The following is a 26,657-nucleotide window of genomic DNA, read 5'->3' on the forward strand; positions in this document are numbered from 1 at the left end:
AAGTTCAATTTATGAGCATTGTGTAATTCCCCGTGGATTTGCACCTAATTGAAATGTAAATAATTAATTGAAAATTTTAAAGCAGACGCAGCTTCAGTTAGTAACTTTAATGCATCGTTGTTGGCAGTATTAAACCAACAACGTAAAGTCTAAATATTATCCATTAGCGGTCGTTGGCGGGACGTAGGCGGGTCTTATAATATACGCTGTACGTCACTCGGGATAGGGTCAATTAAGGTTAGGGTAAGGCAATTATTATTACTTATGCGTGCCATTTTCGACTTTAACCGGATGTTATACATTATGAACTTTTATAATCCGCTGACGATTAGTGTAAATGTACGCGGGTCCGGCGTCATTGAAATGTATAGGTTAAACAGAACTGAAAGGGGCGCAGCCGACTATAATTGATTTGAAGGCCCGGATTTCTAGGGGGCCGGGACTTGCGCTCCGGAAAATATCTCATATAATGCAGTGACAATTATTAAAAGTGAAAAAGCAAAACTATGCACGTTTGTGTTCAACATATCATTGTAGGTAAGATAAAGAAAGGTTAGAAAGTGTTTCAAGCGTTGAAAATGTTGTTTGATGCGACTGCGCTCCGCTTCCTTAGGTTACTTATTCACAAAGAATTTACTTAATAAACTCTATCTTATAAGTTATTTAAAACAATGTGTTTGTTACTGATTTTTTGTTCCCAATTTATTTTTCTGACTGATGTATATATGTCCTTAAAATACAACCTACATTTTGAGCTAGACTTAATTTTCTAAGAATTTTTGCGGGTGCTAAAGGTCCGCTTTCTGCCAATCATCCGATGCACAATCTTTGCTTCAGGTTTTGCGTTGACAATGTGTTAGCCAATAAGGTTGTATTCTAAGATAGTTAAATAACCTGAAGTAATAATCTCAATGATTAAGAATGGGCTTGTCCGCTACGATCACTCATTCTTAATCACTAAGAGTTTACTTCATGTCGTCTTACTTTTACCTATCAAAATGATCCAGGCTCTGAGAAAACACGATTTTATGACATCGTATAACGATAATATACACATTTAATTATAAGCACGAAAACGAACAACAGATACAAAACGTTGAAGTGGTAATAAAGTAAAAAAATGTATTCAAATCAAGACAAAATGAACGATAATATAAATACAGACTGTCTAGTACAAATTGTATTCACTTAAAGAAATAAGGCGATTGGTTGTAGAGTTAAAAATGCAAAAATCAAAATTTAATGCTCTGTGTTGTGAAATTATTGAAGTATTAAGTGTACAGGAGAAAGGCTTTCAGGTTCCAGGTATCGATCTACTGATTATTAGCTATATAATCTATTTTGTGAGATTGATTGAAAATTTATGAACGAAATATTACGAACTACTTAGTGGATTAAGCGCATTACAATTTGCGTGGCTGAAAGTAATTATTGTTTTCATTTCCGGTTTATATTCTAGTCGGATATGTAACACATGTTTTATTTTACAGGATAATAAATAGCCGATTTTAATACAGATTGTTTTCTCCATAATTGCTCATTTAAGTTTTCACGTTTTGGTTAGGATATTAATGTCAGTTCTTCATTATTTATTTTTGTTTTTTTAATTTGATCATGCTGGGACGAAGGTATAACATATATTGATTTGAATTGTTTTCATACAAGTAGGCTGTACAACTCGTCTCCTTAGCCTGTACCGAAGTACTCGCAGTATCTGCACTCGGTGTATTGTATGTAGGAGTTTCGCAATCTACCATAGATAACTTATGGGTTGGAGGGGCGGAAATTCATGAATGCTTATTTGTCGCGTTTTGATAGAAAGGTAATATATGAATTAAACCCGTTTGAAAATGTTTTAGGTCTTCTAGTTGTATGAAACGGAAACACTTAGCCTGACTCTTCAACATTATTTCATGTTTTTAACAGGTTTGAACTCAGCTTTCATAAAAAAGCGGAAAACATATATTGATTCTGTATCCCTAGTGTGGTTTCAGTTCCACCGAATCATTATCAAACAAGCATCAGCTATGGATTACAAAAGTTAAGTCAGATCTCATTTAACCACAGTTTGATATCATGTATCCACATCTGCCACACAGCTACCATATTACTCTGTATGTTCGCAAGTTCAATGTTTGTCCACAATAACTTTTTGCAGTCAAAGTGCCAACGTTACAATAAAGAGGCTATGAAGCTCTATCAAGTGTCAAAAAGCCCTACTAGTTTTGCTATTCTTCAGACCATTAAAGTGACACTCTTACTCCCAGATAAGATTTAGCACAATTTATAATATTGTTTTAATATTCCAAAAAGGATTAACATTAATTCTTATGAAGGATACCGTGTTTAATTTGAAAGAAATGAGCATAAACACGGTATTTCTACCTTATGAGACTATAGTAGACCACAGTAAATCTTTGAGCATTCACCAATCATTTAATATTCTTGCCCTTTGTGCTATTAAATACTTTAATGTGACACTCTTATTCAAAATCAATACATATAGTGATAAACATTTAACTACCTACTAAATAATGCATTAATGGAACATATCAATTACCGATTACAAGATTTTAACCGTATATTTTATAGTTGAAAAGGCAAAAATATTAAATAATTGGTGAGTGATAAAATATTTACTGTGATCAACTATCGTCTCATAATGTAGAAATACCGTGTTTTCTGCGCCTTTCGTTTAAATTGACCTCAGTATTCTTCATAAGAACAATTGTTTTTCATTATTTATTCATCTTTTTTGGTTTATTAAAACAAGTGTATTAATTGTGGTAAATCTTATTTGGGAGTAAGAGTGCATCTTTAAGCATAAAGAAACCCTATATAGGTTCTCGAATTTTACGAAATATTACAGGTTAATATAGTGAACTTAGCGGATTACAATGCTCGCGCTGAATGTAATTATTGTTTTTTGTTTTCAGTTTTAAATTTAAATCTGTTATCAAACAAAAATTTACGATTTTAGATTGATAATGAGTTTACATGTTTACGATATGCACAAGTCAATTGTATCAGCAGCCCCCAGGTCCGGGGGTATTACAATTGACTGACGCACTTTGATATTGATGCCAGTAGACTTCATTCGTTTCTTTTAATTAGATAATGTTTGGACAACTATAAAAATGTATTTTGATGATTTGAATTGTCTTCATACAAGAAGTGTGTGAAACTCGTCTGCTAAGCCAGCTGTACCGAAGTACATGCACTTCCGTTCGTTGTATTGTTTGTGGGAGTTTTGCGATCTAACATTGCTAACTTATGTTTTTAAGAGCGGAAATTTATGAGTGCTAATAGCTTGAGTTTTGAAAGAAGTTTTAAGCTGCACTCTTAACCGTTCTGACATCTTTTTATTGTTATGTCATGAATTTAATGAGCCAAATGTTGAGGAAAAGGTTTTTAACCAAGTAATACAAGACTGCTGACAAAGGATCAGGTCGCGGGCTTGTCATATTTATGTTGGAAAATTGATGTTTTATTGTGAACATTCAACAAAACTTAATTTTATGAACGTAAGATAATGGTATATCAATGCCCGTGATAACTTTATGTATCATGTCAATACAAATTAAAATTGTACACATTAAAGCAAGTGTTGTCAATATTTATTTTTCTATTGTTACTATTTTGAATATTGTTCTGGTTTGGTAGAAGATGCTTGTGACGAAAATTTGTTTTTGTCATTTGATAGGTTGGTTATTAGAAGCTTAAACGCATCCAAATTAACCCGTTATTATTTCTGCAAATGAACAATTAAATTCGATGATGCCGCTGTAAATGGGTTAAGCACCAGATGTTACAATTGCAAGAAAATCGTCAATTTAATTGAAATCGTTGTGTATAACGCATTGAATTTTACATACCGATGATTCAGACTCGTGTATCTTTTGCAGTATACGCTCATTTTTCTAATTCGAAATTTACTAGGATTGTCTACCATGCAAATCCCAGTAAGTTTAAAAATAGATTCTGTATATTTATCTGTATTCATAAACAGATATGATTTAAACTGTGCCACCACTATGCTTCAAATTAAACGGGGAAACATAGATGAGGCAGCAACATGATTGTTGTGTTTATCATTTTAACCATGTATAGTTATTTATTGTCGGCCCAATACCAGCTCGCATTTACAATTCCAGACTAGTTTTGAACAAATACTGTATTAAGCGATTTTTGGACCATCTAATGGAACATGTGTTGTGTTATTCTTTTCAGAGGTCGCCACTGTCTTGCTGCTTTCGGGGGGTCAAAAGAAACATGTCCACGTTTCTATGGCAACGTGCCTACCAGGTCATCAGAAGCAGATCGTTCTTGTAAGATATTATTTTAATCCTGACAATAAATGTCTCTATCCCCACCACTAAAGATACGTTTTATCCTATTCCAATGGTAATTTACGATTGAGTAGAAATTGTGATGTTTTTTTTCATAAATAGTTCAGCAAGGAAGGGTGTTTTTCCCCCCACCTCAGATAAGAAGATCCAAAAATCTAACAATGCCAGAAATTCTTATCTGGCCCACGGGCGAAGATAAAACAAGTGTTTCTCGCTTTAAATGTCGCAATAGTTTTTTTCAGCAATAATGCTTCACTCTCCTCAGAACTATTTAAAGATCGATTTTTCTTTTAACATTATCTGAATCTCTGCGCGCATATCCATGACAACCACGAATTATCACATATCCATACGCAGTTTTTTCACTACGCACAAAAGAGTTATACATGCACAAAATACAGTTTTACTTACTTTTGTTAAACCGAGGTGGGCGAAAAATCATCTACCATAGCCGCTTGTGTAAGAAAGGTTCTTCACAACCCCTTGCGCAGGGTGTTCTGCGGAAACTTGGTAAACCTAGGGATGAACCTATCTTACACTCTGGGTCATAGAAGATACTTATAATCTTCGACATTAAAAGGCGTCGATTAATGCATTACATATGGTTATCGAATCGGCATTCTTAAGTATCAATCAAATTGTAAATAAAAATCTTATCGAAAAAGACTCCATAGTTTAAATTTGTTCGTTTCAACCCTGATTACATTAAAATCTTCCTCAAGAACCTGAAATACATCGTTTACGTCCGATCTTCTTTAAACTCAGTCTTTATTTAAATGGTTGACTACTAAACATATCCCTGTAGTTTTCATTTATAATTAGAATTCATATAAATTCATAGCGATCGAAGCTAGAGAAAAATATGAGACCGAAAAGTTGAGGACATAATACCCTATTGTATAGTGACTTGTGTTTAATGGTATTGACGTCCTCGATCTAGTCGTTTCTAAGAATTGCACTAGCATTTCTAAACATATAGCATACAATGCTACATATAATTATAGCTAAACCAAAGGGTCAGAGAAATTTTAGTAGTGTATGTCGCGTAGAATTGTATTTGTTTCCTTTTAGATATGGGTTTACGCTGTCAATGTGTACACTTACGTTTTGCATCGTTTTTGTTTTAATTATAAAACAACATTCAACATATTAAGATTTAACTTGAGTATATAAGACTAGCAGCGGTTCCGTATCTTTGACGTCAGGGGTCGAAGGGTCGGAAAACTTAGAGAAAGCCCCCTTTTGCCTTAGACGATTTATTTTGAAAACAAAATTCGGCTTAACAAGAGAGGGGATGGTTGACACCCTCACGTGTGGAGGTTGCGGTTGGATTTGAGTCTGGGAATAAAAGTGTATTTTAAAAAGATACAAAGTCACCTTAATATATATCTATTTCTGACAAATATTTTATTTCTTAACTATTGTGGAATATGCTATTAAAGACACATTCAGCAATGTTTAAAAGTATAGATAACTCAAGCTAAAGAAGGTACTGAATGTGGGTCCTGGTTATCTCCCTTTGTCCTCGTTTTCAATGATACTAATTAGTTTGTGGTTTCACTTGTTCCATATAACTTCATTAATAGTTCACATATAATTAAACAATTAACTGCAGCTAACGAGCCTTTTTAAAATCAAAATGAATATCGTTTCATTAAACAGAGGTCTAGTGCTAATTTTCCGGGACTTAATTATTATTAGAACATATTCGGCCATATCTAATGATTAAGAAGTCGGAGAAAGCGAAGCAATTTGTCCTTGTATAGTTGCTTATCTGTGTCTTTGAAATTTTGATTTATACTGTTGTACAGTTTATTCAGAAATACATGTAGACATACTGTCCATGTGTATACATTTGAGAAAATTATATTATGCATTTTGGGCAAAACCGTTGTTAATACTAATGCCGGGTATGGGCCGAACAGCCGGTCATTCTAACTAAGGTTATAACGTGTTTTTGCAAGCATGGAACATTGTCTGTTTAGCTTTAAAATCTGTACTATATTAACTTATGCGAAGCCCTTATTCGAGGACTATAAGTATGTTATTCTACTGGCTGGAAGTGTAAGTTATAACCTAATCTCAGATGTAAGATGCAAGTTTAACAAAATATCCTTGCTGTTCATGTTTGGCAATGCCCGAAATAGACTTATGAATTTCTGTTTCCAGATTATTTTCCATAATTCTGCTGACGGGGTTTCTATGGGTACACTTCACCGGGTCACGTGTCGAATTGCTGCCAGATGAACGACGGGAGTATGTTGTTCGTCCGAACGTACGGGCGATAAAAGATGTCCCGCCAACAAACCTATCCGATGATTCGTTACCTACAACCTATGTATCTACAACCACAGGAAAAAATTCAGTGATCAGTGGAAGTTTTAAAAATACTATAACATTAATGTCGGAAACACGAATATCCCAGACAGTGTCGAGTGCTTGTAGGGAACAATTTGATGTGAGTTTTTTAAAAGTACATAAAGCAGGAAGTACAACTGTAATGAACATATTTTTAAGATTTGCCATTAGCCATAACCTCAGTATAGTGTTACCACACAAGTCTCAAGGATTCGGATTCAATTACCTTGGCTACGGCAAGACTGTGTCACGTGATACCATTGTACCGTTACCTCGTAACGAGACATATAACATCCTTTGTAATCACGTGGTGTACAATAAGGAGGCATTCCGATCAATTCTTCCAGTGGACACGATGTATGTGGGTATTCTGAGGGAACCCGTCAGCCATTTTAAATCGGCGTCCTTGTATTACGGATTTTACAATCAGTTGAAGAAGGTTATTGGCGATGGCAGACCTGCGATAAGTGAGTTTTTGAAGGACACCAATATGTATAAGATTGGAACATATTTTGTCCATAACAGAATGTCTTATGATTTAGGTATACACCCAACGAAGTTCAATGACAATATGTTTGTACATGAATATATACGACAATTGGACCAAGATTATGCATTGATGATGATAATGGAACGCTTTGCCGAGTCTTTAGTTTTGCTTAGACGGACACTTTGCTGGACGACCAAAGACATTTTGTATGTCCCATTAAATGCCATGAAAAACAAACCCAGCATACATCTAACCGAAGAGGATGTACAACACTTATCAAAGTGGAACAAAGCTGACTTCCAACTTTACGACCATTTTCGGAGTAAATTTGATGAAACGGTACAAAATCAAGGCCAAGATTTGCAAGATGAGGTGAATAGTTTCACTGCTATCAAAGACAGCGTCAGCAAATTCTGCAATGATATTCGCAAGTTGCCTAGCAATAGTATAGCAGTAAAGCACGTGTCAACTACTCGCTGGAGTCCCGGTTTTGACGTCACCCAAAATGACTGTCGCTTGATGACGGAGGACGAACTTCCGATGATGAGCCGACTGATCAAGAAGGCGTGGCAACACTACAATAATTCATTAAGTGTTTCTTAAAAATCCTGATGGACTTTGATATTCCAAATGTTTATTTATTTGATTGTTCATTTTGAACGCTAATTTCTACTATTTATGTTAATTTACAGTCTTTCTAGTCAGCATGTTTGTCTTTCATAAGTCTACCACAAGTAAAGCCCCTTCAGGTATCAAATATCATTCTGTATTTAACATGATACTAAGGTTTGAAGAATGTACCCATTAAAGGTCAAAATAATCATATTCGGATGCTATTATCGATGATTAAATTCATTTCTTCCTGATAAAAAATGCAAAATACACAATGTAGTTATTAATGGTAGAATGTTTTCACACCGATACCATGTGGTTTATGAATTGCTGCAATATTGAGGAAACTGTGACAAAGTCTTTGGACTTTTACCACATCAATTTCTATATTTAGACCGGGGAAAATCAGCCAGCATGCGTATGGTTACACTAATTTCGATTTCCGGTATTCTATGACGTAGAATTGTAGATGATTTATTTTCTTACATTACATACTTTGATTTCTAGATTCCATCGTTGTAAATGGCTAGTTTGTAAGTCTATGTATGGTTTTGCCGGTTAATCATCGCTCTGACAGCTTGGACATAGCCCTTTATCACTATATGTTTAAGTGGTCTTTAACTTTGATACTTATATATTTATACAATAAAAAGAAAGTCATTGTTTCGAACAGGATGCTGTTCCAAGTCTTTCAACGATGAGTTTAGTTGTGTGCATGTTATGTTTACTATTCTCATAAGTTTATGTATCCTCAAAAAAGGAAATCGTATTGTAATTACTCAGTTCGTCAGCCCGTTAAAATCGTGTCTTATGACACGCTTGCACACGACTTCTGCAAGTTTTTAAATTAATCAGCTGCTACTCTACCCAGGTAACTAATTTCGTCTTTCCCGAAGAACGCATGAGCGGATTTTCTTTAGCTTTATTGCATTTCTTTGCCAAATCAAAAACTTTGATTTCAACTAAATGGTACATTGTTCAAATGTTATTGTTAAATAACTATTTAGTAATTACAAATACGTTTTTCCTGATGATTTTTTTCTAGTCGTTTTTTTATCGAAATTGTTTCAATATCCGATTATGTCGCTACCATTGCATGCTTAACTTTTGTCTTATACAATTTATTTGCTACTCTACAATTTTAGAAGATTTAACATCAGTTTTATGGTATTTCTTACCAGGTATGATGTTTTATCGATATATTATAGTGTTAATGTTAGTGCATTAAAATTGTATATGGTTTAAAGTAGGGAGCATAATTATCAACGGGCGTATATTGTAAGATGACACAATTCTGTTAATAAATATTTAAGAAGTGTCACAAATCAAATATAAAGTTTTACCTGGAAAGCCAGTCCTACATTGCCTGATTTGAACAGTAACAATATTTGCACAGAAATAAATGTTATAATTACACTACTCAGAGATATTCATTTAAAAGAGCGATCGTACGATTCGTGAGTTGATGAGATCGCCCCTATCTTCCTTTATATTTAGTTTCTAAACATTTTTTTGTTTGGTTCCATTGAAACATAATAGCAATACATGTGTATTTACATAATAAAATGATAAGCAAACATACGCTATTTGTTTCAATTCTATTTTACCTGATAAATAATTATCAAAAAATGTTAATACATTCCAAATTCGCTATGTTGAATTCTCTATCTCAATGATGAGGTTCTGTTAGTATGTATTTGGTTAAGATATACACTTATTGTTTGTTTTGGTTTAAATCGGATTTTCTTTATCTCGAAATATTTCCAAAGGTCTAAACGACTTCGACATATCGAGTTTTTACTGCATATCAATCCCGGATACATGTTTGGCTAGCTGGGGGTAGCAATAGTATCATAATCAGTACCAATCAACACTGACGTATTGAAAATAATATCATTATTTATGAAAAATGGTGCATAAATTATTGTTTATTATAATATTTTAAATATATACAGCAATTTGTACCATTATCGTCCCCATTTTGATTCGTAAACATCATGGCCGAAAGGGAACGAGAATACTTTACACTATATATCTACATGGAAAATCTTCTCTTAAGAAATTATTACGCCGATTTCAAAATAATTTCACAGAAGTGTTCCTAGGTGTAATGTAGGTGACCCTTTGTCAAATCCTTTCACACCATATTTATTCATAAAAGATTTCCAAGGGTGAGACTAGTTACCACTATAGCTGTTTATGGACATTTTTGTGAATCTTCAATTTGGAAACCTCTTACCCTTTTTTGTGACAGGGTACATACGTTTAACCTTAACATTGTATAATATACAAACAATAAAGGGGCGAGCGCTTAACGGCGTCTATTATAATCCACTATTTTTCGTATTTTCTCGGCAAATAGGGCATATCTGTGTTTGTTGTTACTGTGCTTGCATGTATGTATTCCTTTTTTCCATACTTCATTGTTATTACTCGACTGTACACGTTTCCTGGCCGAATGTGTGTTCTTAAGCCTCCATTTTGTTTATTGCAAGCACATTACCCACATTTTTCTCACTTAATGTTTTGATGAAACCAAACTCCCTCCCCATAGGGTAAGTGAAACAAGAGTTTAAATTTCATGTCTTCTCAGAGACTTAAGAGGTACGATAAAATTGTTCAAAGCCAACCGTGTTGGCAGACGCATCAGCCAAAAATGATCTTAAAGATAACTTTCAATCATTCGCGGACTGCAACCCTAGTAAATGAAGTAAATTGAAGATTTAGTCAAACTTTATTGTTTAAAGGGAAGGTTATAAGAGTACCACTTGCAGGGGGTCCAACGTGCTTTGTGTTTTCCGAATTTAAGTAGAGGAAATGTGTGATGCGGAATAAAATGGCGCTGTTCGAAGAGATTGTGGTGCTTTTGAAGGATATTTTCACCTGGTAAGTAAGTAACGACATCAGCAGCCTATTAGCCCGAGGCGCTCCCATTGTGTCACCATTGTAAACAGCAAAGTTCGGGGCTTTCAAATACTCGTTTTATAAAGGAAACCTTCATATATTTTAACTGATATGAGCAAATAAATGTGTAATCGTTCAAAAACTGGTGTGTTTTTATCCACTTTAATACGTTATATGCCCGTGTTTTGCCTTTTCGTTTCGGGCACCTGCCGATTTTGTCATAAAAATGGCCGATGAAAATTAGGCTTGGGAAACACCCTTGTGTAAATTTTCGGAAAATACCTCCAATTGAAGAGTTCTATGTGTTTTACGTCATCATTTATGTGAAGAAAACATGTCCGAGGAGGAAAGGTGAGTATTTTTGCAGAGATTAAAAATATCTAAAAATGTTTGCAGTTGGTGAGAAGTGGCCCGACTTTAAAGAGTCATTTATGCTAATAAAACAAGTTTGCAATAAAATGCAATGTGTCATTAAGAAGCAACAGGCATTAATAATCAGTTTTAACGCAATTTTGTTGAAATATTTTTTGCCGGGAATTGCCGCTATGCGGTCAAACCGGGTACCCCATTTGGTCCGGACGAGCATCCAAGATGGCGTCAAAATGTTGATATATTTCGGATAAATCATTCATTCGGACAACCAGGACAAACGTTCTCAAGCGTTAGAAATACTACTTATCAAAGATAAATTGACTTATCAGATCAGTGTTATCAAGTTTAATAATTAAAATAAAACAAAAATTTTTGAACACTGAAATTATTTTTCAATATTCTGATGATATTTCCGATGGTTCCAAATTGTAATCAGATCAAATTGGATAAACATTATAGATGTTTGAACAACTTATTATTCGTGATAGATCAACTAACTGGATGAATTATAGTAAAGTTGAATATACTGTATTATTTATGAAAATTCTGGTTTAATTCATTATTTCATAATTATTAAACAGTTAGATAATATTCCAATTTCCAGATCACCCTCTGAAACTAGTGAACGTTTTCATTATACACAAGATCAAGAGCGCTGTTACTGTGGTGCTGAGGCAAACCATCAGTGGGCTCCAAACAGTCAGTGTGTCCCATTGACATTGTCTGGGCCTATTCCTTCAAAAATCTTTGAGAAAGTGTTATATGAACAACTATCAACCTATTTTGAATATTTTTTTTTACAATTTTCTTTGTGCTTTCAGGAAGGGCCATGGATGCCAAACTACATTACTTCGACTGTTGGAGGACTGGATGCAGGTACTTGATAACAACGAATATGTGGCTGCAATACTAATGGATTTATTAAAAGCATTTGATTGTCTGCCACATGACAGTTATTATTTCTGCAAATGAACAATTAAATTCGATGATGCCGCTGTAAAGGGGTTAAGCACCAGATGTTACAATTGCAAGAAAATCGTCAACAAATGACATTTAATTGAAATCGTTGTGTATAACGCATTGAATTTTACATACCGATGATTCAGACTCGTGTATCTTTTGCAGTATACGCTCATTTTTCTAATTCGAAATTTACTAGGATTGTCTACCATGCAAATCCCAGTAAGTTTAAAAATAGATTCTGTATATTTATCTGTATTCATAAACAGATTTAAACTGTGCCACCACTATGCTTCAAATTAAACGGGGAAACATAGATGAGGCAGCAACATGATTGTTGTGTTTATCATTTTAACCATGTATAGTTATTTATTGTCGGCCCAATACCAGCTCGCATTTACAATTCCAGACTTGTTTTGAACAAATACTGTATTAAGCGATTTTTGGACCATCTGATGGAACATGTGTTGTGTTATTCTTTTCAGAGGTCGCCACTGTCTTGCTGCTTTCGGGGGGTCAAAAAAAACATGTCCACGTTTCTATGGCAACGTGCCTACCAGGTCATCAGAAGCAGATTGTTCTTGTAAGATATTATTTTAATCCTGACAATAAATGTCTCTTTCCCCACCACTAAAGATACGTTTTATCGTATTCCAATGGTAATTTACGATTGAGTAGAAATTGTGATGTTTTTTTCATAAATAGTTCAGCAAGGAAGGGTGTTTTTCCCCCACCTCAGATAAGAAGATCCAAAAATCTAACAATGCCAGAAATTCTTATCTGGCCCACGGGCGAAGATAAAACAAGTGTTTCTCGCTTTAAATGTCGCAATAGTTTTTTTCAGCAATAATGCTTCACTCTCCTCAGAACTATTTAAAGATCGATTTTTCTTTTAACATTATCTGAATCTCTGCGCGCATATCCATGACAACCACGAATTATCACATATCCATACGCAGTTTTTTCACTACGCACAAAAGAGTTATACATGCACAAAATACAGTTTTACTTAATTTTGTTAAACCGAGGTGGGCGAAAAATCATCTACCATAGCCGCTTGTGTAAGAAAGGTTCTTCACAACCCCTTGCGCAGGGTGTTCTGCGCAAACATGGTAAACCTTGGGATGAACCTATCTTACACTCTGGGTCATAGAAGATACTTATAATCTTCGACATTAAAAGGCGTCGATTAATGCATTACATATGGTTATCGAATCGGCATTCTTAAGTATCAATCAAATTGTAAATAAAAATCTCATCGAAAAAGACTCCATAGTTTAAATTTGTTCGTTTCAACCCTGATTACATTAAAATCTTCCTCAAGAACCCGAAATACATCGTTTACGTCCGATCTTCTTTAAACTCAGTCTTTATTTAAATGGTTGACTACTAAACATATCCCTGTAGTTTTCATTTATAATTAGAATTCATATAAATTCATAGCGATCGAAGCTAGAGAAAAATATGAGACCGAAAAGTTGAGGACATAATACCCTATTGTATAGTGACTTGTGTTTAATCGTATTGACGCCCTCGATCTAGTCGTTTCTAAGAATTGCACTAGCATTTCTAAACATATAGCATACAATGCTAAATACAATTATAGCTAAACCAAAGGGTCAGAGAAATTGTAGTAGTGTATGTCGCGTAGAATTGTATTTGTTTCCTTTTAGATATGGGTTTACGTTGTCAATGTGTACACTTACGTTTTGCATCATTTTTGTTTTAATTATAAAACAACATTCAACATATTAAGATTTAACTTGAGTATATAAGACTAGCAGCGGTTCCGTATCTTTGACGTCAGGGGTCGAAGGGTCGGAAAACTTAGAGAAAGCCCCTTTTTGCCTTAGACGATTTATTTTGAAAACAAAATTCGGCTTAACAAGAGAGGGTATGGTTGACACCCTCACGTGTGGAGGTTGCTGTTGGATTTGAGTCTCGGAATAAAAGTGTATTTTAAAAAGATACAAAGTCACCTTAATATATATCTATTTCTGACAAATATTTTATTTCTTAACTATTGTGGAATATGCTATTAAAGACACATTCAGCAATGTTTAAAAGTATAGATAACTCAAGCTAAAGAAGGTACTGAATGTGGGTCCTGGTTATCTCCCTTTGTCCTCGTTTTCAATGATACTAATTAGTTTGTGGTTTCACTTGTTCCATATAACTTCATTAATAGTTCACATATAATTAAACAATTAACTGCAGCTAACGAGCCTTTTTAAAATCAAAATGAATATCGTTTCATTAAACAGAGGTCTAGTGCTAATTTTCCGGGACTTAATTATTATTAGAACATATTCGGCCATATCTAATGATTAAGAAGTCGGAGAAAGCGAAGCAATTTGTCCTTGTATAGTTGCTTATCTGTGTCTTTGAAATTTTGATTTATACTGTTGTACATTTTATTCAGAAATACATGTAGACATACTGTCCATGTGTATACATTTGAGAAAATTATATTATGCATTTTGGGCAAAACCGTTGTTAATACTAATGCCGGGTATGGGCCGAACAGCCGGTCATTCTAACTAAGGTTATAACGTGTTTTTGCAAGCATGGAACATTGTCTGTTTAGCTTTAAAATCTGTATTATATTAACATATGCGAAGCCCTTATTCGAGGACTATAAGTATGTTATTCTACTGGCTGGAAGTGTAGGTTATAGCCTAATCTCAGATGTAAGATGCAGGTATAACAAAATATCCTTGCTGTTCATGTTTGGCAATGCCCGAAATAGACTTATGAATTTCTGTTTCCAGATTATTTTCCATAATTCTGCTGACGGGGTTTCTATGGGTACACTTCACCGGGTCACGTGACGAATTGCTGCCAGATGAACGACGGGAGTATGTTGTTCGTCCGAACGTACGGGCGATAAAAGATGTCCCGCCAACAAACCTATCCGATGATTCGTTACCTACAACCTATGTATCTACAACCACAGGAAAAAATTCAGTGATCAGTGGAAGTTTTAAAAATACTATAAAATTAATGTCGGAAACACGAAGATCCCAGACAGTGTCGAGTGCTTGTAGGGAACAATTTGATGTGAGTTTTTTAAAAGTACATAAAGCAGGAAGTACAACTGTAATGAACATATTTTTAAGATTTGCCATTAGCCATAACCTCAGTATAGTGTTACCACACAAGTCTCAAGGATTCGGATTCAATTACCTTGGCTACGGCAAGACTGTGTCACGTGATACCATTGTACCGTTACCTCGCAACGAGACATATAACATCCTTTGTAATCACGTGGTGTACAATAAGGAGGCATTCCGATCAATTCTTCCAGTGGACACGATGTATGTGGGTATTCTGAGGGAACCCGTCAGCCATTTTAAATCGGCGTCCTTGTATTACGGATTTTACAATCAGTTGAAGAAGGTTATTGTCGATGGCAGACCTGCGATAAGTGAGTTTTTGAAGGAGACCAATATGTATAAGATTGGAACATATTTTGTCCATAACAGAATGTCTTATGATTTAGGTATACCCCCAACGAAGTTCAATGACAATTTGTTTGTACATGAATATATACGACAATTGGACCAAGATTATGCATTGATGATGATAATGGAACGCTTTGCCGAGTCTTTAGTTTTGCTTAGACGGACACTTTGCTGGACGACCAAAGACATTTTGTATGTCCCATTAAATGCCATGAAAAACAAACCCAGCATACATCTAACCGAAGAGGATGTACAACACTTATCAACGTGGAACAAAGCTGACTTCCAACTTCACGACTATTTTCGGAGTAAATTTGATGAAACGGTACAAAATCAAGGCCAAGATTTGCAAGATGAGGTGAATAGTTTCACTGCTATCAAAGACAGCGTCAGCAAATTCTGCAATGATATTCGCAAGTTGCCTAGCAATAGTATAGCAGTAAAGCACGTGTCAACTACTCGCTTGAGTCCCGGTTTTGACGTCACCCAAAATGACTGTCGCTTGATGACGGAGGACGAACTTCCGATGATGAGCCGACTGATCAAGAAGGCGTGGCAACACTACAATAATTCATTAAGTGTTTCTTAAAAACCCTGATGGACTTTGATATTCCAAATGTTTATTTATTTGATTGTTCATTTTGAACGCTAATTTCTACTATTTCTGTTAATTTACAGTCTTTCTAGTCAGCATGTTTGTCTTTCATAAGTCTACCACAAGTAAAGCCCCTTCAGGTATCAAATATCATTCTGTATTTAACATGATACTAAGGTTTGAAGAATGTACCCATTAAAGGTCAAAATAATCATATTCGGATGCTATTATCGATAATTAAATTCATTTCTTCCTGATAAAAAATGCAAAATACACAATGTAGTTATTAATGGTAGAATGTTTTCACACCGATACCATGTGGTTTATAAATTGCTGCAATATTGAGGAAACTGTGACAAAGTCTTTGGACTTTTACCACATCAATTTCTATATTTAGACCGGGGAAAATCAGCCAGCATGCGTATTGTTACACTAATTTCGATTTCCGGTATTCTATGACGTAGAATTGTAGATGATTTATTTTCTTACATTACATACTTTGATTTCTAGATTCCATCGTTGTAAATGGCTAGTTTGTAAGTCTACGTATGGTTTTGCCGGTTAATCATCGCTCTGACAGCTTGGACATAGCCATTTATCACTATATGTTTAAGTGGTCTTTAACTTTGATACTTTTATATTTATACAATAAAAAGAAAGTCATTGTTTCGAACAGGATGCTGTTCCAAGTCTTTCAACGATGAGTTTAGTTGTGTGCATGTTATGTTTACTATTCTCATAAGTTTATGTACCCTCAAAGGAAGTCGTATTGTAATTACTCTGTTCGTCAGCCCGTTAAAATCGTGTCTTATGACACGCTTGCACACGACTTCTGCAAGTTTTTAAATTAATCAGCTGCTACTCTACCCAGGTAACTAATTTCGTCTTTCCCGAAGAACGCATGAGCGGATTTTCTTTAGCTTTATTGCATTTCTTTGCCAAATCAAAAACTTTGATTTCCACTAAATGGTACATTGTTCAAATGTTATTGTTAAATAACTATTTAGTAATTACTAATACGTTTTTCCTGATGATTTTTTTCTAGTCGTTTTTTTATCGAAATTGTTTCAATATCCGATTATGTCGCTACCATTGCATGCTTAACTTTTGTCTTATACAATTTATTTGCTACTCTACAATTTTAGAAGATTTAACATCAGTTTTATGGTATTTCTTACCAGGTATGATGTTTTATCGATATATTATAGTGTTAATGTTAGTGCATTAAAATTGTATATGGTTTAAAGTAGGGAGCATAATTATCAACGGGCGTATATTGTAAGATGACACAATTCTGTTAATAAATATTTAAGAAGTGTCACAAATCAAATATAAAGTTTTACCTGGAAAGCCAGTCCTACATTGCCTGATTTGAACAGTAACAATATTTGCACAGAAATAAATGTTATAATTACACTACTCAGAGATATTCATTTAAAAGAGCGATCGTACGATTCGTGAGTTGATGAGATCGCCCCTATCTTCCTTTATATTTAGTTTCTAAACATTTTTTTGTTTGGTTCCATTGAAACATAATAGCAATACATGTGTATTTACATAATAAAATGATAAGCAAACATACGCTATTTGTTTCAATTCTATTTTACCTGATAAATAATTATCAAAAAATGTTAATACATTCCAAATTCGCTATGTTGAACTCTCTATCTCAATGATGAGGTTCTGTTAGTATGTATTTGGTTAAGATATACACTTATTGTTTGTTTTGGTTTAAATCGGATTTTCTTTATCTCGAAATATTTCCAAAGGTCTAAACGACTTCGACATATCGAGTTTTTACTGCATATCAATCCCGGATACATGTTTGGCTAGCTGGGGGTAGCAATAGTATCATAATCAGTACCAATCAACACTGACGTATTGAAAATAATATCATTATTTATGAAAAATGGTGCATAAATTATTGTTTATTATAATATTTTAAATATATACAGCAATTTGTACCATTATCGTCCCCATTTTGATTCGTAAACATCATGGCCGAAAGGGAACGAGAATACTTTAGACTATATATCTACATGGAAAATCTCTTAAGAAATTATTACCCCGATTTCAAAATAATTTCACAGAAGTGTTCCTAGGTGTAGTGTAGGTGACCCTTTGTCAAATTCCTTCACACCATATTTATTCATAAAAGATTTCCAAGGGTGAGACTAGTTACCACTATAGGTCTTTATGGACATTTTTGTGAATCTTCAATTTGGAAACCTCTTACCCTTTTTTGTGACAGGGTACATACGTTTAACCTTAACATTGTATAATATACAAAAAATAAACGAGCGAGCGCTTAACGGCGTCTATTATAATCCACTATTTTTCGTATTTTCTCGGCAAATAGGGCATATCTGTGTTTTTTGTTACTGTGCTTGCATGTATGTATTCCTTTTTTCCATACTTCATTGTTATTACTCGACTGTACACGTTTCCTGGCCGAATGTGTGTTCTTAAGCCTCCATTTTGTTTATTGCGAGCACATTACCCACATTTTTCTCACTTAATGTTTGGATGAAACCAAACTCCCTCCCCATAGAGTAAGTGAAACAATAGTTTAAATTTCATGTCTTCTTAGAGACTTAAGAGGTACGATAAAATTGTCAAAGCCAACCGTGTTGGCAGACGCGTCAGCCAAAAATGATCTTAAAGATAACTTTCAATCATTCGCGGACTGCAACCCTAGTAAATGAAGTAAATTGAAGATTTAGTCAAACTTTATTGTTTAAAGGGAAGGTTATAAGAGTACCACTTGCAGGGGGTCCAACGTGCTTTGTTTTTCCGAATTTAAGTAGAGAAAATGTGTGATGCGGAATAAAATGGCGGTGTTCGAAGAGATTGTGGTGCTTTTGAAGGATATTTTCACCTGGTAAGTAAGTAACGACGTCAGCAGCCTATTAGCCCGAGGCGCTCCCATTGTGTCGCCATTGTAAACATCAAAGTTCGGGGCTTTCAAATACTCGTTTTATAAAGGAAACCTTCATATATTTTAACTGATATGAGCAAATAAATGTAATCGTTCAAAAACTGGTGTGTTTTTATCCACTTTAATACGTTATATGCCCGTGTTTTGCCTTTTCGTTTCGGGCACCTGCCGATTTTGTCATAAAAATGGCCGATGAAAATTAGGCTTGGGAAACACCCTTGTGTACATTTTCGGAAAATACCTCCAAGTGAAGAGTTCTATGTGTTTTACGTCATCATTTATGTGAAGAAAACATGTCCGAGGAGGAAAGGTGAGTATTTTTGCAGAGATTAAAAATATCTAAAAATGTTTGCAGTTGGTGAGAAGTGGCCGGACTTTAAAGAGTCATTTATGCTAATAAAACAAGTTTGCAATAAAATGCAATGTGTCATTAAGAAGCAACAGGCATTAATAATCAGTTTTAACGCAATTTTATTGAAATATTTTTTGCCGGGAATTGCCGCTATGCGGTCAAACCGGGTACCCCATTTGGTCCGGACGAGCATCCAAGATGGCGTCAAAATGTTGATATATTTCGGATAAATCATTCATTCGGACAACCAGGACAAACGTTCTCAAGCGTTAGAAATACTACTTATCAAAGATAAATTGACTTATCAGATCAGTGTTATCAAGTTTAAAAATTAAAATAAAACAATTTTTTTTGAACACTGAAATTATTTTTTCAATATTCTGATGATATTTCCGATGGTTCCAAATTGTAATCAGATCGAATTGGATAAACATTATAGATGTTTGAACATCTTATTATTCGTGATAGATCAACTAACTGGATGAATTATAGTAAAGTTGAATATACTGTATTATTTATGAAAATTCTGGTTTAATTCATTATTTCATAATTATTAAACAGTTAGATAATATTCCAATTTCCAGATCACCCTCTGAAACTAGTGAACGTTTTCATTATACACAAGATCCAGAGCGCTGTTACTGTGGTGCTGAGGCAAACCATCAGTGGGCTCCAAACAGTCAGTGTGTCCCATTGACATTGTCTGGGCCTATTCCTTCAAAAATCTTTGAGAAAGTGTTACATGAACGACTATCAACATATTTTGAATATTTATTTGACTATTTTCTTTGTGCTTTCAGGAAGGGCCATGGATGCCAAACTACATTACTTCGACTGTTGGAGGACTGGATGCAGGCACTTGATAACAACGAATATGTGGCTGCAATACTAATGGATTTATCAAAAGCATTTGATTGTCTGCCACATGACATTTTACTAGATAAATTGTCAGCATATGGTCTTTCAATGTCTGCTTCCACCCTCCTGCAGTCATATCTTTCAAACCGTAAACAACAAATAAAAATTGGAAATATAGTAAGTTCCTGGGCCGAAATAAGCAAAGGTTTTTCTCAAGGATCTATACTTGGTCCCCTACTATTCAATGCTTTTATTAATGATATTTTCTACCTCATTCATAAAGGCACCTTATACAACTATGCAGACGACAATTCATTTTCTTATCATTCCAAGAATTTTGATGAAGTCAAATCAGTTTTACAAGATGAAAGAAAAATCCTAATAGATTGGTTTACCAGTAATAAAATGCAAGCAAATCCTGAAGTTTTAAGCCATTGCTGTTGGTAATAAAACCCATGTAAAACGTCCGAGCTTTAATATTGGTAACACTGAAATTACATGTGAAGATTCTGTAAAACTGCTAGGGATTGATATTGACTACAAACTTAAATTTGATATCCATATTGGTAATTTATGCAAAAAAGCAGCTAAACAGCTTAACATCTTAAAGAGAATTGGTCATAATCTTAGCAAACTAAATCGATTAACTGTCTTTCATACCTTCATCCTGTCTAATTTCAATTTTTGTCCAATGACTTGGCATTTTTGTGGTGAAGCAAACACTAGGAAAATGGAAAAAAACTTCAGGAAAGGGCGCTTAGATTTGTTTATAATGACTTCTGCTCATCCTATCAAGATTTGTTCACAAAAGTAAATTTACCAAAACTTCATGTTAGAAGGATGCGTACCACGGCTATTGAAACTTATAGAATAGTAAACAAAATATCACCCGTTGTTCTTCAAAATCTTGTTGTTAAACGAAACTCAAACATATGTTTCAGATACTCTAATATTTTGCAGGTACCCCGTATTGCTACTACCACCTACTGTTAGAACACATTCAGATATGCTGCGCTTGTGCTATGGAATTTCCTTCCCGAAGAATATCGCTCTAGCACAAATTTTAATCAGTTTAAAAGCTTAATGTCCAATTGGAATGGTAAAGAATGTAAATGTATTTCTTGTGCATGGGCCTAAACAACATAGCACATTTTTTTCTGATCTGTAGTTCTTGTTAGCAACCTACATATATGTATGTTGAATGCATGTTCTGTTCTTTTACTGTTGCTTGCATTGTTCTACTGTGTTGTAAAAATGTATTGCGCTGTATTCTTGCCTTACTTTGCATTGTTGTACTCTTACATTACTTTGCATAGTTCTGCTTTTGTATTCCTGCCTTATTTTGCATTGTGTTGCTTGCATTAGTTTGTCTTTTGTTTAGCTGCTTTAGAAAAACATCATGCATGACTGTTTATCTTGACGTATAACCTGGATACCTGTAACCCAGCTTTATTGTGATTTTCTGTGTGCCATGTCAGTAATTAATATAATATTTAAAAACTTATACCAACTGATTTAACTTACTATGAGTAACATGCTAATCAGGTCACTTCAAATCTGATACTTTGATTTCTTATGCCAGTTTTAAAAAAAACCCCCACACTTGTGTCATTTACACTTTTTGTCTTGTACTAATACTTTTTTAAGCTCTTTTAAACCTCTTTTGGTAAGATTAGCATGTCTCCCATGGTTTTTATGCTGTAATTATGTGAGGTTTACTCTTTTATGGCTGCTTTATATATGTTATACATATACATTTGTTAAATAGTCGATTATAAAAGCTCATCAGAGCTTATGTTGTCTGTATATCTGTCTTGCCGACTTTAAATACATCTTATCTTATCTAATCTTTTTTTGGGGGGTCAGTGGGTCTATACACTGGAAATCCCATGTAAACATGGCCTGCTTATTCCCGTGTGTACTGTGGATCAGTGGGTCTATACATTGGAAATCCTATATAAACATGGCCTGCTTATTCCCGTGTGTACTGTGGATCAGAGGGTCTATACATTGGAAATCCCGTGTAAACATGGCCTGCTTATTCCCGTGTGTACTGTGGATCAGTGGGTCTATACATTGGATATCCTATATAAACATGGCCTGCTTATTCCAGTGTGTACTGGGGATCAGTGGGTCTATACATTGGAAATCCCATGTAAACATGACTTGCTTATTTCCGTGTGTACTGGGGGATCAGTGGGTCTATACATTGGAAATCTCATGTAAACATGGCTTGCTTATTCACATGTGTACTAGGGATGAGTGGGTCTATACATTGGAAATCCCATGTAGACATGGCTTGCTTATTCCCGTGTGTACTGTGGATCAGTGGGTCTATATATTGGATATCCCGTGTAAACATGAATTGCCTATTACCGTGTGTTATAAGGAATATGAGTCCATACCTTGCATATTCCTTAGCAACTAAGCTTGTCTAGCTTTGTGAAATGGTGGTCCTACCTTGCCTTCACCACGTGTAATGAGATATAAGAATCCATACTAAAACTTAAACAATGTCCGGCCGGATTGTATATTCCCACGCAGTTTGCGCCAAAAATCGGCTCCTAACAGAAAAGCTTCGAATTTTATAACCATTTCCCCATTATGATTACACGGGTTATAGACAAATATTTCTAGCACAATGTATACATTGAACAATAGTTGTAAAACTTCAACCTCATAAATCGAGTTTTTAGGTCGACATCTTATCAGAGTTCTACGGTTACAATAGTAAAAATGAGTTACAAGACGGTTTAAAAAAATGAAAGTGTTTTTTCTAGGTCAAATACCGGATTACTCGATTTCATAAGTTACAACGGATTATACCGGTTACAATGGAAATTCAGCGTCAAGAATCGAGTTCATCAAAAATTGAAAAAGTGTTGTTTTTTCTGTGTCAATAGATAAGGATCATGAGTCGATCTAGTCCATCCTAGTTGACGTAGAAGGCTGGGACCGGGCGTGTTCTTCTTAGACGGCGGCTGGCATTGTGACTAGGTTTTTACTTCTGACCGATATGACTTTACGTCACCGGCTGTCACTTGGGCCCTCCCATACGATTAACGTGGGGACCTAGTTTTGCGTTTTTGAACACTTTTGCGTTGACGTAGAAGGCTGGGACCGGGCGCGTTCTTCTAAGACGGTGGCTGGCATGGTGACTACGTTTTTACTTCTGACCGATATGACGTACAACAAGCTGCCTACTGTGTTACGTTGTGCCGCTATTTCATACCTTAGATACCTCGTCTAACAGGCTTGCCTATATCCATGTGTTATGAGGATCCGCAAGTTCATATCCTAAAAGGTTAAACTCAAGGTTATTACCTATTAGATATCGTATACATAAGATTGCCTCTTTCAACGTATACTTTGAACCCGCGAGTGAATACCTTTATACACCAAGTTGAACAGGCTCGTATTTCCCCATGTGTTATAAGGATCCGTGAGTCCATTACCTTCTTACACTATGTTCGCAAGGGTTGCCTATTTTCATGTGTAATGAAGATCCGTAAGCCAACACCTTGCCTAAACCGTGTACAGTAGGCTTTTCTTCTCACACGTGAAATGAGCATCAATGAATCCATACCATCTTGCACTACGTTCGCAAGGGTTGCCTATTTTCATGAGTTATAAGAATCCGTAAGTCAACACCTTGACTAAGCCGTGTACAGTAGGCTTTTTTTCTAACACTTTAAATGAGCATCTGTGAGTTCATACCATCTTGCACCGTGTCCAGCAGACTTGCCTATTCCAATGTGTAATGAGCATACACCTAGCATAAAAATGTCCCCAAACCGGCAAACTGCCTTATAATGCTAGGGACCATATACGATAAGTCGAAATTGTTGGAAAGACCAATGTTTGGGTTAGTTTATTTACTGTAGAGGAATCATTTTCAGTTTTAAATTATAAATAAGACTTAGTAAAAGACATGCACCATTTACAATTATTTTAAAAAATCTATTCCTTACTATGCCTGCAGCACTAAACTAATTTAACATCGCTCGACCAAATTTTCTAACACTGTTTTTTACTACGCTGAAGTCTGCGAGATAAGTACCTTTTCAATGACTATTAAACGCAAAAAAGAAGGATAAACCAGCAACATACCCTCAACACCAATCGATATGCAGAAGTAATGTCAAACAAGTAATTTAGAGTCCAAAGCTCAAAAGTGCATGAATATATTCTGTATATTTTCTGTGATCCCGCTACTTTATACTATTTACATAGTTGAATACACATGACATAATGACCCTAAGAGCACTATTTGAAACCAATAACACTTAAATTATAATTCCCACAGAGGTTGAACTATTATCCTCAAATATTAATTTAATTAATATTAAAATAAGATTAAAATGTTCTAGCACTTTTTATAAAGAAATTTACTTTCAACCGAAGATCAGAGAAGTTTACCATTGTTTCCAAAAACCAATATTCCAGAAGTCCTCATTGGGTTGTGGGGTGGATACTCACCAGGTATACATTATCGCCCCGGGAACGGACTCCATGGTGTTCTTAAAAGCTATTGGCTTTTGTCAATATTGAGCTAAAACAAATTAGTATAAACTAACCAATTCCTCAAAATAATTCTGTCTTATTTGATTTAAACATATTTTATTCAACATATCTATATATATTTATATATATAATACACGTACAATACAATTTAAATATTTGCATTAGTATATTGAATCGGATAGAAACGAAAGCATAGCTTATAAAGTTTATCTCCGTGTTTCTCTCTGTCTTATTTAATATCCTTGTTTATTCTGAAGCTTCTATGCATGGAAGAAGTTTATAATTAAATTCATGACCATTAGAACAAAACCTGTCGAAAGCATTCTAAAATAACACAGGGAAACAAAAAATACTAGGCTGTAAAACAAGGAAGTACTTTATTTAAAATGCAAATTCATATACTACTTAATTCCAAACCACTTTGCCATAAACATTTTGTTAGTTGCCAAAGTGCATAGTGAATATCTTTTTCTAACCGGCAACGCATTTAGCAGTGATTATCATTGAGAGAACATTATGTATTTTTTTATACGTCGGATCCATCATGTCTTAGGCAGTTTTAAGCTTTTTTATAAGATATATTGATGTCTTTAAGAAGACTTATGATATTAAGATATTAAGAAAAGAGTGTGAATTTGAATGTCTTCTTTTGAATATCAAACCATTGATTAAATAGAGAATAAAGATTTGATACCGAAAAAACACACGCTAAAAACGTAGATCACAATGCCTCAAAAAGCATTGGAAAGCATGTCTCAGAATTTGCAATGAAGCAAACACATTCCACAAGACCAAAGTTTGAATGCCACCAAGAACGCGCAAGTCAAAGGGAGTTTTTCAATCCACCTTGTTAAGGTAATCGGACCAGTTTCGTGTGTGTATGTGCTCCATTTTTAAGGATTTTGATACTTTTAAAGGATATTCGTTTACAGATAGTCGTGATTAACTACTTTTTATGTAAAATGAAATAAAAGCAAGTAATTTGGCTTATAGAAATGAGAGACTTATCCACATTATGCTTACAACGTTTTGAGTAATTTGGGCTAGGGGACATAAGCCGTTTACGAACGTTCAATTCAGTTTCATAAAGATTACCCATTGTCAGCGTTGGTAAGTGCAACTCTGCCAATTCACACATGCATTGACATTTAAACGGGAAACAATTAAGCATTTTCAATATTTCCTTTTATTTTATTAAATAACCACACTTTGGAAAAAGTATACCATGAAATGTTAAAGCCGTACATTTTTTTATTTCTCTCACATTTTTAATATTCTAACCCTGATATCAGAAAAAAACACAGTCTGATATAACGTAACTTGAATACCTTGTCATAAATCATTTTCCCTCTTTGAAAAGGCAATTTTGAATTTTATTGACCTCATAAGTTACTTTAAAAGCCCACTAAGATTTAATATTTATTTTATGTCTTCTTATTTCAACCTACATATTTTCTATAAAATGGTTTCTTTGTTCTCAAGAGAAACACTAAAACGGAAGAGCTATGTAGTGTATATGATTTGATTTTTTTCTTTCATTGTGCTTTAACAGCAGCGTATAGACAAACACCACTCACAATACAAAATCTTCAGAAAGCTGATATTTAGAAGGAACAACATATCGCCATACCAATACGAAATATTTTAAAATGACTTAATAAACATGATTATTTCACAACGGTTTCTTCAAAATGTTACGATTTGGTACTTCGCAAGACCAGTATATATGCTACAGAAACATGCTCAGTAGCAAAAAGTTTAAACATAAACCCGGTTTAGTGGCAATTGGCAAACGCCAAAGACATAGAACACAAAATCACAAACAAGAAACATAGAACAGCACAAAACCCTACAAACAGCACAGTGTATAAATAGTATATA

At 34.6% G+C, this 26,657-nt stretch overlaps 2 protein-coding genes across 2 annotated transcripts; both read left to right on the top strand.

Annotated features, from left to right (window-relative positions):
• The first annotated feature begins 6,750 nt into the window (after nucleotides 1-6,750).
• LOC128240483 (galactosylceramide sulfotransferase-like) lies at nucleotides 6,751-8,149 on the top strand. The gene has a single exon (XM_052957128.1). It carries the CDS (start codon nucleotides 6,751-6,753, stop codon nucleotides 7,798-7,800), a length of 1,050 nt encoding a protein of 349 aa, XP_052813088.1. The 3' UTR covers nucleotides 7,801-8,149.
• Nucleotides 8,150-10,645: 2,496 nt separating this feature from the next.
• LOC128240484 (galactose-3-O-sulfotransferase 2-like) lies at nucleotides 10,646-16,098 on the top strand. Its single transcript, XM_052957129.1, has 4 exons — nucleotides 10,646-10,695; nucleotides 11,907-11,961; nucleotides 12,531-12,628; nucleotides 14,817-16,098. The coding sequence occupies exons 1-4, from the start codon at nucleotides 10,646-10,648 to the stop codon at nucleotides 16,096-16,098; spliced, it is 1,485 nt and encodes a 494-aa protein (XP_052813089.1).
• Nucleotides 16,099-26,657: the final 10,559 nt, after the last annotated feature.

The sequence above is a fragment of the Mya arenaria genome, chromosome 7 (genome assembly GCF_026914265.1).
Source record: "Mya arenaria isolate MELC-2E11 chromosome 7, ASM2691426v1".
In the NCBI taxonomy this organism is placed as follows: Eukaryota; Metazoa; Mollusca; class Bivalvia; order Myida; family Myidae; genus Mya; species Mya arenaria.

What these genes read in the sequence shown, in the direction of transcription:
- LOC128240483 (XM_052957128.1), top strand. Translation starts at nt 6,751, where the DNA reads ATGTCGGAAACACGAATATCCCAGACAGTGTCGAGTGCTTGTAGGGAA.
- LOC128240484 (XM_052957129.1), top strand. Translation starts at nt 10,646, where the DNA reads ATGGCGCTGTTCGAAGAGATTGTGGTGCTTTTGAAGGATATTTTCACC. An exon ending in TTGAAGGATATTTTCACCTG is followed by an intron (nt 10,696 to 11,906) that starts GTAAGTAAGTAA and finishes TTGTGCTTTCAG; the next exon opens with GAAGGGCCATGGATGCCAAA. An exon ending in ATCAGAAGCAGATTGTTCTT is followed by an intron (nt 12,629 to 14,816) that starts GTAAGATATTAT and finishes TTCTGTTTCCAG; the next exon opens with ATTATTTTCCATAATTCTGC.